This window comes from Rattus norvegicus, chromosome 1 (genome assembly GCF_021556685.1).
Source record: "Rattus norvegicus strain SHRSP/BbbUtx chromosome 1, alternate assembly SHRSP_T2T, whole genome shotgun sequence".
NCBI lineage: Eukaryota > Metazoa > Chordata > Mammalia > Rodentia > Muridae > Rattus > Rattus norvegicus.
The window spans coordinates 248,742,682-248,757,531 of NC_141534.1; the positions used below are offsets into that span (position 1 = coordinate 248,742,682).

The window sequence follows — 14,850 nt, forward strand, 5'->3', positions numbered from 1 at the left end:
GGTGCGTGCGTGTGTGTGTGTGTGCGTGCGTGTGTGTGCGTGTGCGTGCGTGTGTGCGTGCGCGTGTGTGTGCACGTGTGTGTGTGCGCGTGTGTGTGCGTGTGTGTGCGTATGTGCACGTGTGTGTGTGCGCGTGTGTGTGCGCGTGTGTGCGTGTGTGCACGTGTGTGTGTGTGCGCGTGTGTGTGTGCGTGTGTGTGTGTGCGTGTGCACGTGTGTGTGCGTGTGTGTGTGCGTGTGTGTGTGTGCACGTGTGTGCGCGTGTGTGTGCGTGTGCGCGTGCGTGTGCGTGCGTGTGTGCGTGTGCACGTGTGTGTGTGCGCATGTGTGTGCGTGTGTGTGTGCGTGTGTGTGTGCGTGTGCGCGTGCGTGTGTGTGTGCGCGTGTGTGCGTGTGTGCGCGTGTGTGTGTGCGCGTGTGTGTACGTGTGTGCGTGTGTGCGTGTGTGTGCGTGTGTGCGTGCGCGTGTGTGTGTGCGTGTGTGTGCGTGCGTGTGTGTGCGTGCGTGTGTGCGTGTGTGTGCGTGTGCGTGCGTGTGTGTGTGCGTGCGTGTGCGTGCGTGCGTGTGTTTACATATGTGTGGTTGCCTGCCTTGTTACATGGGTGTTGAAGTCCAAACTCTGGTCCTCGGGTCCTTATGACTCCCCAGCAAGCACACTGAGCCACCTTTCCAGCTCCCTGATTCTAGTAACTGTTCTAAAATAGAGACTTTAAACACTTGCTGTATCATCTCTTCTCCTCAGCTAGACTACAACACTGTTTTTGACAGTATCTCCCTCAAACTTGCTATGCAGCTTAGGCTGGCTCCTGCCACTACCTATTGAGTGCTGGGTCTACAGTTGTACACCACACCCATCTGGACTGCAGCTTTTTCTAAAGAACAGTCACTATAGTGTCCAGTCCAATTTCAATAAATACTGGAATGTGTCATAAAAAAATCTATGGCTTAAAAATCTACGTTGCCACATGACCCTAGAAAGGTATTTCAGACTTGGTTGACAATCTAGTAATTGCAAGTAGCCCGGGTTGCTGTGCTGGCCCCAGGTTAGTTACTGTGGTGATTAGCTGGTACAGACAAGCGCTATGGCACAGCACTCACAACTCATTTGTCAGGAACTGAGAAGTCTTTGGTCCACCACAACCACACAGATTTGTATCAGGAAAATGCAAAGTAATTATTGCTACTGTCTGTACAGAACCAGAAAACAACTCACAAACTAAAGACACTAAAGAAATTAAAATAAAAAAATCCTCAGAATTTCTTTTAAGATAGTTGTTTATAAATGGATTTTTTTCTTAATAGAATACAAATATTCACTCATTCCTTTTGGTATTTCCAATTGATATCATCAATTCTTGGATTACCTTCTCTAGTTCCTACAGAAGTTGAGCTAGGAATAAAATTTGCTTTAATATAAACTAAAGATATAATGTGAAAAAGGGAATCTGTCACTACTAATGAGCACTGACTGAAAGTTAATTTTACCAAAATAGAAATATTTATGTAGCAAAAGTGCATCTGCCACTCCATAAATGGCAATCAATCAAAAAGCTGTTGATTTAAAATATGATCTATAAATGAGACATCATTCTGAAGTGTTTAATCACTAGAGGCTCAAGATGAGAGCCCGGATGGAATCCAGTTGCCAACTGTAATTTTAGACTTACAAACACAAAGCACCTATCCTTCATAAATCCCACAGACCCTTTAAACCCAAGAGCACAGAGGTTAAGCAGTCAAAATGATATTCCAAAGTTCAAGATAACAGATTCAAATCAGTGCCATGAAAGAATAATGTGGGTCATGGTAGTTAATAAGAATCAATGCTATAGTTGAACAAGAGCTCTAGCCATAAATATTCATAGGGCATACCTTATTTTCTTTGTATCTACTGAGATCTGCTATGCAATATTCCTTGAATAATTTATCATAGTATTTCTTTGCAAGTCTCTTCTCCCTAAATCCATAAAAAGTATGTATTATACATTCAGAAATCCAACCATAGTTTGCTACTTGGAAAAAATATCAAATAGATGATGTATATATGATATAAATATTAATGCTCAAAGAGGCCTAATACAGACAAATATGACGACTGTCTGGAGATGAACTGTTGCGGCTCTCAGAGAATGAGCTGGAGAATTACTCTTCATTTATTATCCTCAGTGATGTCTGACCTTGAAAACCACTTTCATGTATTTTACTTTCCCAAATTATTCAAAGCATTTTATAAGGAACACATAATAGCTTATTATAAGACAACAGACAATAGCATAATTATTTTGGAAGACTAGGTCAAACAATTACAATTGAAATTAAAATTGCCAAAGATTACAAACCAGAATCAAGAGTCCTAAATGTAGATTTCTCTTCTTGATTCAGAAACTGTCCACGAAAGAGCAGAACACCCTGATAAATGATGATTAAGACAACATGTATTGGGACTGCAGAGAGGGCTCAGTGGTTAAGAGCATGTGTTGTACTTCAAAAGACCTTAGTTCAGTTCCCAGCACCCATGCTAAGCTGCTCACAACCTCTTATAATTCTAGATCTGGACAATCGGATGGCTTCCTCTGGCCTCTATGGGTTCCCACAAACATATGTGTATAAAGGCATGCACCTGCTCACACAGAGACACACATACACACACACACACATAATAAAAGAGAAAACAGAGTAAGAAAGATAAGACTATAACACTTGTTCCATTAGATTCTAATGGCAAAAATCGCCAAGCCTTCAGACTGGCAAGCCAGTCTAATTAGGAAAGGCTCTGCCACGAATCCTGATGATCTGAGTTTAAGCCTGAGAAGCACATGGTGAAAGAACTCTTCCCAGTTGTCCTCTGCCCTACACACACACACACACACACACACACACACACACACACACACTAGAGTAAAATTACCAAGTCATGTCTGCTTCATCCTCCTCATTCCATAGGAATCTGTGATTTTCTCGTATAACATCCAGATCTGTCTTATCATTCTCCCTAGAAAATAAAAACTTTAATTTAGCATAAAAATAAAACTAGACAGATTTAGGCTAAACAGTGATGAAATTTTTGAAAATTTGAATAAAAATATAAAAAATATACTTTTATTTGGAAATTTTTAAATAAAACAAATATTTCAATATTTTTAGAAAGTACTTAAAAAATGAAAGGAGCGAGTTCTATAGAGAAACAAATCTGACCAACTCTATAGTGGGTTAGTTACACAAATGCGCTTTGCCACCAAAGCAAGGACACAAAAGCTCACATGGACACTGAGTGAGGAAATGTGAATAAAAACAAATTTCAGAACAGAGCTCTCAGTAGGACACAATGTTACATCACTTTACTAGGTTCCTGGAAAGACCGATAAAGGAAGAAAAGTAAAGAGGCCTGGCTTGCAAGCAGAATAAATAAACATTTGAGCGGTGTGGGCTCAGTGGACAGGGAAGATAAAAGTGGGGTGACTGAGGCAGTGTTAACGTCTTTAGGACTACCTACTCAGATGTCAAGTCAGAGAGAGTCCATGCAAGACTCAGAGCCTCAACAAAGGAAGCATCTTCTTGGATGGGAATCCCGAGTGAAGTTTCCTGATTGCCTTATTTTTTAAATAACACTTTTACTTTTGTGAGATTATAAATATTACATCATTTCCATCCTACCTTTTCTTCCTCCAACTCCTCTCACATACCCTCCCCACTGCTCTCCAATTCATGGCCACATTTTCAATTGTACCATGAAAGCTAGTCCTTAGAAAGGAGGCTTTCAGATCAGAATCATCTCGGGTCATCTGAACCCTGTGTCTAAGTGTCTGGTGTCCTCAGCAGTAGGGACTTCTTGGACCTCTGGAAGAGACCAAGGGCAACAGCAACAGACTGTGTTTGGGGAGTCTTTTGGACACTGCCTTATTTTTGCAAAAGCAATCCTGGACACTACTGTCTAAATGTGTCACTGCTTCAGAGGTCCCATCAACAAGACACAAGAGCAATTCTCACATGTACTGTTATTTCCAACATCATTCTTGTTCAATCATGAGGACACTCCCGAGGCCTGTTGCCAAGTAATTTACAATAGAGGCCTCGAAGATCATCTGCACTTGCCCTATCATCCTCTGTAAACTTCCCAATACTTACCCCAACCGCTTAAAGTCCTCTCTTTTGCCACCATAGTACAAAATATAGTCATTTACAAACTTTGTGTGCCTTTGATACTGAAATGCAAAACATTAAGGATTTTTGTAACTGTTCAGAAGTTGTTCCATTGTAATATATTACTAAATAAAAAGAAAACATGGCATGAGTCTATCTAGCATTTTTAAATGTGCAAATCATGAGGGACACCTGCACAGCAGACTTCCACTTTCTGCTGAAAACATTTCAAGCATGTATTACCTGTAATGTTTGGAACCTTTTTCATGCATGCATTATTCTGTGGTAAAATTGTATAGACTGAGGGGAAAGAGGGAGCTTTCTGTTCTGCTTCTAGACTGCACACAGCTTTATTCTCTCATCCAGTCTAATAATCAAACATGGAAATTGGGGCTTCTAAATTAATGGTAAAAATTAGAATTTATCTTCCATTATTACACAACGTAATAATTAATGATAAAGTATATAAATATAGGATATGTTTATAAAATTAAATCCCACGAACATTAAGGTTTCAAGAACGAAACACAAGCATAAGCAGTCAGGAGGGGAGGTACGCTGGCTCCCACTTCGAATACCAGCATTCAAGAGGCAGAGGCAGGGGGAGCAACTAGAGTTCCTGGCCAGCCTGGGCCTCAGGGTAAGAGAGTGTCTCAAACAGAAAAGAAATCACAGTAATATTTTTTCTTCTCTTTTTAATATTCAGAGAATCCACAAAACCGTATCTATTTTTCATGTGAAATAACAAGATATATGGACATTTAATGTTCACTTAAAAACCTTGGCAGCACTCTCCATACTCAGGCATGGGCAAACTGAGCTGTCTCAGCTTCAGGGATGACCTCCTTCAGACACAGTGATGTTCCTGACACAGTGTATTCTAATAGAGTACTTAATAAGGACATGAAACTAAGGGGGAGGCAGCCCAAACACCTCAAGGTCTGGGTTCAAACTCTCCAACTACCACAAATGGGCATGCTATTTGAACTCTTAATTTTTTCTGTTAGGAGCTAGATGACAAATTTTGCAGGCTTTGCAGTAGTGGTTTCTGCGGTCACTGCTCAGTAGGCTAATGTAACATGAGGCAGTCATAGGCAACTGGGAGGGCTGTGGTCAATACAACTTCTTCTTTTGCTTCTTGAGCAAAAACATGGTGGTGGGAGACAGAGTGAACAAAGAACTATTCCTCCTCCCTACCCCTGAAACTAACAAGTCCCACTTTGGGCATTATTATAAAAGGCACACCAGGGACTGCCCTTGTATTGAACTAATTCATTCCCATTCCCCAGGCTTGTTTTTTGTTTTGTTTTGTTTGGGGGGGGGGGGTGTGCCTCATCTATCCAGTGAGACTAGCAACTTGAAAACACCAAAAGACACAAACTGAAACAATTACAACAGCCTGCTCTCCCTCACTGAAAAGCCAAGAGTAACTCTAGGAAGACTACTGTGGTGGATTGAATAGGTTGGCCCCTATATATCCATGTGTTTGAATGCTTGGTCACAGGAAGTGGCACTATTAGGAGGTATGGCCTTGTTGGAGGAGTGTGGCCTTGTTGGAAAAGATTTGTCACTATGCAGGTGGGCTTTGAAGTCTCCTATGCCCAAGCTCAGCCCAATCTGGGAGATATTCTCCTCCTGGTTGCTTGTGGGGGATGGGGGGGTCAGTTCCCTTCTGTTGACAACAGATCAAGATGCAGAACTCTCACCTCCTCCAGCACCATGTCTGCCTGCATGCTGTCATGCTTCCTGCCATGATGACAATGGACTGAACCTCTGAACTGTAAGCCAGCCCCAGTTACATGTTTTCTTTTATAAGAGTTGCCCTTGGTCAGGTCCCTTCATTATGAAACCTTAACTAAGACAGCCACTAACTTTTTGGTTTTTTTGTTTGTTTTGTTTTTGTGTTTTTGAGACAGGGTCAAACTATGTAGTTTTGGCTGGCTTGGAGCTTACTATGTAAACCATGCTAGCCTCAAATTCAGAGATCTGCCAGCTTCTGCCTTCTGAATGCTGGGATTGAAGGAGTGCACCACCACACCTAGCAAAATCACTGACTTTTAACATAGTGACTCTTCCACTATAGCTAAACACACCCCCAAACCGAGGTCCTCTACCATCCATGCCAGAAAAATAGCACCTATATTTTTATTCACATGAGGTGCCCTATTGCTCTCAATGAAATGTTAGATAAGGGATAACATGTTTAGCTAAGCTAAGCTTCCAAAGGGTAAGAGAGATTAAAAGAAAAATCTAGAACACAGTAATTTAAAGGAAAGGAACGACTCTAGTGTGGTGCTCCTTTCTGCAGTCCTGACCTGGGAGCGAACACTCAGGTCTTGCCTGGCCTCCCCTGTTCTCTAACAACCCGTAGTGGCGCGACGTCAGGGTAGCGGTGCACGACACAGCCTGACTTACAGCTTAAGTCTCCAGTCACACCTGAGGAACGGGCAACAGCAGGCCTAGAGGTGGCACTCAGACAGATTTAATTTTAAAACAGAAGTTTTGCAGAAAATTTAAAATAACCAAGAAGCAGGTAGAAAGGGAATAAATTAAAATGATACCAAAGAAGACGAGAACAGAAAAGGGAGATGCTGGGAGCCTGACAAGAACAGGCTGGAATACGTGTCAGTTCCTGGACTTTTTAAGTCTATTTGTAGACCACAACTACTATTTTTTCATTAAAAATGAATTTTTCTTCTAATTTTTTCTATATATTAGCAAAAGAGAATTACATCTGAAAATATAAATGGTAAACTTCTATATCAATAATCACTAACCTGTAAAAATAAAACTAGTCTACTTGACAAGATTTTGATGTTTAAAAGTTAGAAAACATGGCTAACAAGCAAAATACTCTATTAGTCATAAAAATAGGGCTATAAAAAGGATACAGCATCCATAGCTATGAGATGAAACCTTCTATTTCTTGCTTCTTCCCTGTTTAAAAGAGAAAAGTTTAAGTAAATTCAAATGTCCATATTTTATTAACATAACCAAACCCACAGGTTCTGAGACTATAAAACAGCTTAAACCGAAGACCGTCGTAACAGCAGAACACCATACCTGTCCAGCAAGTCTGCAGCAACTTGTTTATGGGCCACCTTTCCATATTTTTCTTTTTGAAATGGTTTTGTAAGCAGCAACTCATCTTCAACTGTCCTAGATAGTAAAAAGAAAAAGTGTTAAGAGCTAATTTTTCTTGAAGGATTCTGCCTGATTCCATGTTTGTAACTGCATGGCAGGTATTCTAACAGCGACCTCCACCTCAGCTCTTAGGACAGCGACCCCTGCTGGAGGAAGTGGATCGCTGCAGATGCATCGACATTCTATAACCCAGCCTCACTTTGTATCTGCTCTTGGCTTCCTGACTGCAGATACAATGTGTCCAGCTACTTCATGCTCCTGCCTCCACATGTTACTCCTTCTCACTGAACCCCTTCTTAAATCTTGACCCAAAACAAATTTTTCAGTTTCTTTTTGTCAGGTACAGGTTCACATCAAGGAAAGTAACTAACACAAAGTAAGGGTTTAACTTTAAAAGAGTTTCTGATCTTTTTTTTTTTTTTTTTGGTTCTTTTTTTTTTGGAGCTGGGGACCGAACCCAGGGCCTTGCGCTTCCTAGGTAAGCGCTCTACCACTGAGCTAAATCCCCAGCCCCGAGTTTCTGATCTTTAATGAAACATTTTGTTTCTTAATTTTATTTAATACTTATAAAATAGAAAAGATTAAATAAAATGGCTAGTTCTAATCAGCAGGTTCCTAGTTCAGTTCCTGACTCAATTATTTACCACCCTAAGTTATTTATTTATAAAGTAGGAATAAAGAAAACTCAAGAGTTAAAAAATATGGAAAGGAAAGTTTGACTATAGAAGACAAATGATCGGCCTTACTGATATAAATAAACAGAAGCCTAGACCATAGCACCCAACTAAACCTGCTCAAATTCTATTCGTAAGCCATTTCTTTCGAGGGAGGATCCTTAGTATCCCAGGATGGCCCAGAAATCACTATGTAACCAAGGACAAACCTGAACTGATGATCCTTAATCTACCTCTCAAGAGCATGTGCCACTTTCCTTTGTTTAACACAGCACTGGGACAACCTGGGGCTTCATATATCCTAGACAAACATTCTACCAACTTAGTTATATCCTCAGACCAGAAAGTAACATTTCTTAGTGAAAATCTACCAAAAAAAAAAGAAAGAAAGAAAGAAAAGAAAAGAAAAAGAAAAAAGAAAGAAAAGAAAAGAAAAAGAAAAAAGAAAGAAAGAAAGAAAAGAAAAGAAAAAAGAGAACAGGGCTGGAGAGATGGCTCAGTGGTTAAAGGCACCATCTGCTCTTACAGAGATTCTGAGTTCAAATCTCAGCAACCACATGGTGGCTCACAACCATCTTAATGGGTTCCAATGCCTTCTTCTGGTGTGTCTGAAGATAGCTACAGTGTACTCATATAAATAACATAAGTAAATCTTTTTTTAAAAAGAAATAAATCTAAAAAACATACATTGTTATAATAATTCATAATTTTACTATTGTTATTGATAAAGACTGACGATCTTCTAAAACATTCAGTCCTAGTTAGTGATAACATATTAGTCTCACTATAGAATAATAAACCAAATTCTCTAAGTTCTGCTACTATGAATCAAGCACTCCTATGTTACTACATAACATGAAATGTCTAAGTCCTGATAGCTAAGAACAATGCTCCCAAACACAGCAATCTGGTGAAGATGTAGCCTCCGGGTGGGCATGGCAGTCCATACCTGGAATCCCAGCATTTTTGAAGCTAACCAAGATTGTGTCATAGGACAGCCTGGGTTAAATAGGGAATTCCAGGCCAGCCTGAACATAATACAACCGTCTCAGGAAACAAAAATGACAACAAAAGACTGGGTGAGGCCCAGGCTTTGATGCTAGAGGATCTTGGTCCCCCCAATTCTGACCTGCTCGTTCAAGTAAACATCATAACTGCTCTGAATTACAGTTCACCCTCCACATGGACCTCACTGGGAAGACAAGCACTAGCAAATAGGCCTCCTTTAAGCTGTGACATCTGCAGGCACACACTACTAACAAATGAAAAAACAAACAAAACAAAACAAAAAACCATGCAATAGAGGAATCTTTCCTTTTCCCTCTATCCCTTTCAATAAAATCCTTCACAACAAAACTTCATTTTTCCCACAACTACTTCCCAATTGAAATCCATTTATTACGGTGTAATGAATAAAACCTCACTTGCTACAGCACTTGTTCCCATACAAAGTCAATCCAAAACCTTTCCATATTATTTATTTATACTTCATGACCGTCTAGAAAGAATGCAAACTACGGATCAATAAAGACTTACTTCTTCCTCTTTTTGCTGGATCCTCCACCTTGCTCATCATCACTAAAATCAGAGTCATAGCCCCCATGCCCATGCATCTGCAAAAGAGTGCAAAGTCAGCTGTGCGGACCTGAGAAGTCAAACACTCAGGAAACACAAGAGTGAAGATTGAGTGATCTTAAACGGCTACAAGCTTTACAAGTCACGGTAGGCAGAGCGTGGTCTGTGGGCTAACAGCCACCTAACACTTTCACTCCCTTTGAAATACGTGGACAGATACTTGAGAAACGCACAAATGTTGTCTACCTTTAATTGCTGTCAAGGGAAAAAGGACATTAATCATGCTGTGGAGCAACTGCATGCAAGGGACGGCACTGCATCACTTTCATCTGTGTTACACACACCCTAGAGATGTTTCAGCCATTGACAGACCACCGGAAAAAAGTCGACGTTATTGCCTAGTACTTCCAACTATGTCTTTTACATGTGCAGCTATGCCTGGCTGTGCAAACACCATTTTAATTTTCTACAGTAATAATTAAAATAACATGCTCTATAGGTTCATAGCCTAGAAAGCTACTCTTTTGGGGGCTGTCTGTAGTATAGGTGTTTGATGGCTGTGCCACTGTAAGCATACTTGTGCTGACTTGATGCTTGAATAATGAAAAGTTGCAAGAAGGTATTTCAGTGTCTCTCTTGTTAAGCAATGAATGACTACATCCTTACTTTGTCATAAACACAGTGATAAGCACTCTATAAACCATGTTGATGATTTTTCAAGTTAAAAACAAGCGCTTGCATTTTAGGAAGGAAAATGTAGCTAAACTGATCTCCTTGACTCTTAAGGCCCCAGTTTCGACAATCTCTTGGGAATACTAGGCACACCTTGCCAGAACTAGTATTTGTAAACAGTATATTATCAACTGATTAAACATTTCCCTTTAAATTTTAAGCATGAGTTCTGTCTTAGGTCTCCTTAAAATAAGTTTCCTTACTCCTGGGCTTAGTCAGTTTTATTATTTTCAGACTGACATTCTTGGAATTGCTGAAAAGCTTCAGCTGTCAGTCAGTCAGCCGTGTCTGAAAAGGCATCTGATTCCAGCATCACACAGAGCTTGGAAAACACACACGAGCAAAGGTATAGATGATTTCACCATTGTATCAAGTTATCAATATTCAACTCCTACAGCTGAAAGGAGCCAGTCCAGGTCAAGTAATACTATTTTCTAGCTTTGGTATTTGTGTCAGCAAGTACACATAATTTGTAACACACATTAATAGGAATAAGGGTGGGCTGCAATCTCTACAGCTGAAAGGAACCAGTCCAGGTAAAGTGACATTAACTTTAGCATTTGTGTTGGCGAGTACAGCTAGGACAGCCAGTGTTTCCATTCTTGACTACCTTCCTTATGTCATTCCATCTGGTAAAGGAGATATGTCAAATCAGTAAATTCTGTTAGTCTCTGTAACTCCATTTTCAAACTTGGGTATACCTCTCTTCCCTATCCCACCAAATGCTAAAGAGAAGAGGACAGCCAAGCTTGATGGCACAGGTGTGCAGGCCCAGTTCCCACCTTCCCTGACTGACATCTGTCATTGCCTTATACACTTAGACTTCACCTCTATCCTCACTTGCTTCATAGCTGATGGAGGAAAACCCGCAGTGTGGGGCCTGGAGCTTTGCAGAATCTTCTCGGCTTCCCCGCTTATGTAAAGGTTAACATAAAGGTTATGTAAAGAAGTCCGGACGTCGCAGGAGTAAGACGTCGAGCTTAAAGAGTTTGGGTACGGTATCCAGTACAGTAAAACCTGTAAATCGAACTAGCAGATCATCTTGACCCCCTCATCCGTGATCCACTTCCCTGCTCCGAATGCCCATTTCTTTTTCCTCTGGCAGCTTCATCCATCCCATGACCTATCCTAACTCAGTAGCTTCACTAAAAAGCTCTCACTCAAATCATGCTACCAATCGACTGGAGTTAAGGAAAGCTCGAGAATGGGGCATCTGCTGCCTCCCGAAACTGTCAAAATAAAAATTAGAATCAACTCCTAGGAGGAACCAGTTTCAAAGTCCTCTCTGATACCAAATACGCCCACGGCTCTCCTTACACACCCCTTCCCTTCCGCTCCTCTCTGTCTGGCAAGTTCGCCCCAAGAGTCCTGACAGCTGCAGCGACGACCCACGGCCTCAGCGAGCCGCTGCAGGTCCGCGCCGGTCCTCCAGAGCCACGCAGCGTCGCCGCCCGCGCCACAGCCACCGCCCGCTGTACGCCTGTCCCTACGGGTACCGGCTGGGAACCGCTTCCGGCCCGGCTCAGAGGCGTGTCACATCTACAAGACACCTTCTCCGGCGTGCCGACGGTGTGCTGCAGCTAGAACGGCTCGGGGTAAACAAGGACGGCGGAAGAAAAGGGCCGGAAGAGGAAGCAGAGGCTCCCTGCTTTGGTCCTTCATTTTTCCTTTGAGCCATCTTCTTTTCCCTTTAGGGAGTCCAACATGTAGTACAATGTGGCACTGCCCAGTCCACATCCTTCTTTGGAAAATGTATCTGGCTATAGAAAAACAACAACAACAAAACAGAAAAACAAAAAACACCCCTGTCTGTCACCTGCGATCCTCTCTCTAGTAACCTTAGTAACGCCTCCACGGAGCATCCTCGCCCAGCTAGCGGCTCAGCCTCAGATCTGCCTTATAACCCCCTCCTTTTCCCCTACGAAAACAGTGCTCATAATTAGAACAAAAATAGCTTCTCCGCGTTCCGCCACCCACACAATAGATACTGTTCCAAATGCAGTGCTGGCTGTTGAAGAGATCGAGTTGGCGAGGAAGAGAAAAAATGGGGAATGAGAAAGATTTCACAGGGTCGCGGATTCTATGCCAGTAAGCGACCTAGCACACGCGGAAAGGGCATGCAATATAGAATTAAAAAAAAAAAAAAGACTAAGGCAGGCAAAATTAAATTATTTTAAGCTCCACTCGGTTCTTCCTGCATCATGCATATCCTACACAGTGATGTCCCATTCCTCTTTTCACTGGGTTCAGATCTTGTTTCCCTCTAGTACCAGCGGTTTTTCATCTCACCCTAGGCCGCCAACACTGTGTCTTTGAAATCACAGGAGCTACTAAAACATTTGCTGAATAAAACTGGCATGCTTCTCGCTTTTACAACGGACCCATTTTAAAGAAAAACTCTGAATCTTAATACACGTTCTTTTTAAATCTTTTACCTTAAACAGTATATTGACAATAGCCCTGTCAATCAGTTTAGGACTATTTTTATTCCTCGCAGCAAATTATAGATAAATCCTGATTTATGCAGAGCAGTGAATGTGGTCTTGTTAATTACATGATTATAAATCCATGTATTTCAAGATAATAAAAATGTTTCCTTAAAAATGTAAACAGGAAGCCTTATAAGTTATTACAGCATTGAGTTATTTTGCCAAGCAGCCATTTTTGATAGATATCTAAAAACTAAATCTTTGCCCTTTTATTACTAATAAGAACACCAGTAGCCTATATCTAACTCTTTTATACCAATATTTGACATGCCTTAGCATTTCTGCTCCTTTTTAGCATTTTATGTTAACTTCATTTTAGTTTTCCAACAACCCTGTGCTGCCTTTGTAGTCCTTACATTTAAATTTTTTGAACTTTTTGCTTATGTATAATGTGTGTTCCTGATTCTCCATGTTACATTACTTGTGGAGGACAGAAGATGGTGTTGTAAGCCCTGGAACAGGAGTTACAGAGTGGTGTGGGCCATCTGTTGTGGGTACTGGGGAGCCAAACCCTGGTCCTCTGAAAGAGCATCAAGCCTCCCAATGGCTTTGCCAACTATGGTGGTTTGAATGAGAATAAGCCATATATATATATATATATATATATATATATATATATATATGGCATATATATAACAAGAATAAGCCCCATAGACACACACATATATATATATATATATATATATGAAAGGCGTGTGTGTGTGTGTGTGTGTGTGTGTGTGTGTGTGTCCATACCTTAGTACTCTATCCTGTAACTTGTAGATCAGCATGTGTGCTCTCAGCTACTGGTCCAGCACCATGCCTGTCTGCTGCCAAGCTTGCAAACCATGATGGTCATAAACCTACCCTCCAAAACCGCAAGCAGGCCCCCAATTAAATGCTTTCTTTTATAAATTGCCTTGCTCATGGTGTCCCCTCACAGCCACAGAACGGTAACACACTGTCCCTTCTATCCGTGCTTTTGTTTTACACATGAGAGAGCTAGGCATGGGCCTTGACCCTGCAAGTCCATGAGGGTTTGGAGCTGGGCAGCACTTCCCTTTTCCACGATTCAGGTCCTATCCCTCAGTTCATGATTCCATGGGGAGTAGTTTCTGCCTTGATATGTGTTTCTATTTTCCATTCAATCAAAGGTTTCTGTTTTTTGCTTTGAGGTGAGTAGCTACTGGAAACGTTAAATACAAAATATGTGCTATAGGTAGATCTTATAATCTGAATTTGAATCAACACGGGACAAAAAACTTACCTGATTGAAAAAAAATCTCAAGTAAGCAATTACAGTTCAATATTAAAAGACACAAACGCCCATTAAGAACTTGATTTGGGCGGAGCAGTCATTGAGATTACAGATATGTAAAAACCACTTCTTTATCTCAAAGACAAACTAGTTTGAAAGACAGAGAATATAACATAGCAAAATCAATATATTCTATCATACACCATAAGTATATGGCATATGGAAGCCTATGGGTCCCAACTTTAAGATACATTATCAATGATTAAAAAAGGAACAATATATTGATGCTATCAATATCACAATATCACAAAGCAACAAAATGCTATGGTAGGTATGATAATGGCCAGAGATGGAAGGTGGTGGCCATAAAATATAAAGCCATGCTTTTAATATATGTTCTGTTGATTTATGTCTGAACACACTTTATTTTCCAAAAATGATCACATGAATATTTTTTCATTAAGGTTGATGCGGCATTGATACTTCTCCATGGTAACCTGATATCTGTAGTCTCTGCCCCAGATGTCAAGGCACTATAGAAATAATGTTGAGTCTCGTGAAGATGAATTGTAATGATGATGCAGCTTCTGCCTGACCCCCTTCTGTTTCCTTGCCCGCAAGACAGACCCGAGCCATCTTCACTGAGTCCGACCCACATTGCAGATTCATGTAAATTAAAGGTTGCTTCAAGCAACCAGCTTTTGGGGTGGTTTGCTATTTGCTGTGAATTGGGATTCCCAGAAAAACAAAAAACAGCCGCCCACCTTAATCATTCTACAAAGTCAACTGACCGATTACAATTTCAATTTGTGGAAAGTCAAAATGTTTGCAGATCCAGTAACAAATACCTTGCACTAT

The 14,850-nt window shown here is 40.9% G+C and overlaps 1 protein-coding gene across 11 annotated transcripts in view; it reads right to left on the reverse strand.

Moving 5' to 3' along the window:
* The window catches only part of Fra10ac1 (FRA10A associated CGG repeat 1), a 31,877-nt gene extending 20,133 nt beyond the window's left edge, over positions 1-11,744 (reverse strand). For 4 of the 11 annotated variants that reach the window (XM_087578000.1, XM_087577998.1, XM_087577992.1 and 1 more), the window contains exons 1-7: positions 11,095-11,744; positions 9,496-9,572; positions 7,205-7,300; positions 7,033-7,078; positions 4,127-4,203; positions 2,910-2,993; positions 1,874-1,958 (exon numbers count right to left, since the gene is read on the reverse strand). In XM_087578000.1, coding sequence (XP_087434126.1) covers positions 1,874-1,958; positions 2,910-2,993; positions 4,127-4,203; positions 7,033-7,078; positions 7,205-7,300; positions 9,496-9,572; positions 11,095-11,115 — 486 coding nt within the window. In that variant the 5' untranslated portion in view covers positions 11,116-11,744. The remainder of the gene's footprint in view (positions 1-1,873; positions 1,959-2,909; positions 2,994-4,126; positions 4,204-7,032; positions 7,079-7,204; positions 7,301-9,495; positions 9,573-11,094) is intronic. The other 7 variants (XM_087578034.1, XM_087578029.1, XM_087578017.1 and 4 more) reach the window with 3 other exon arrangements.
* Between the last annotated feature and the right edge of the window lie 3,106 nt (positions 11,745-14,850).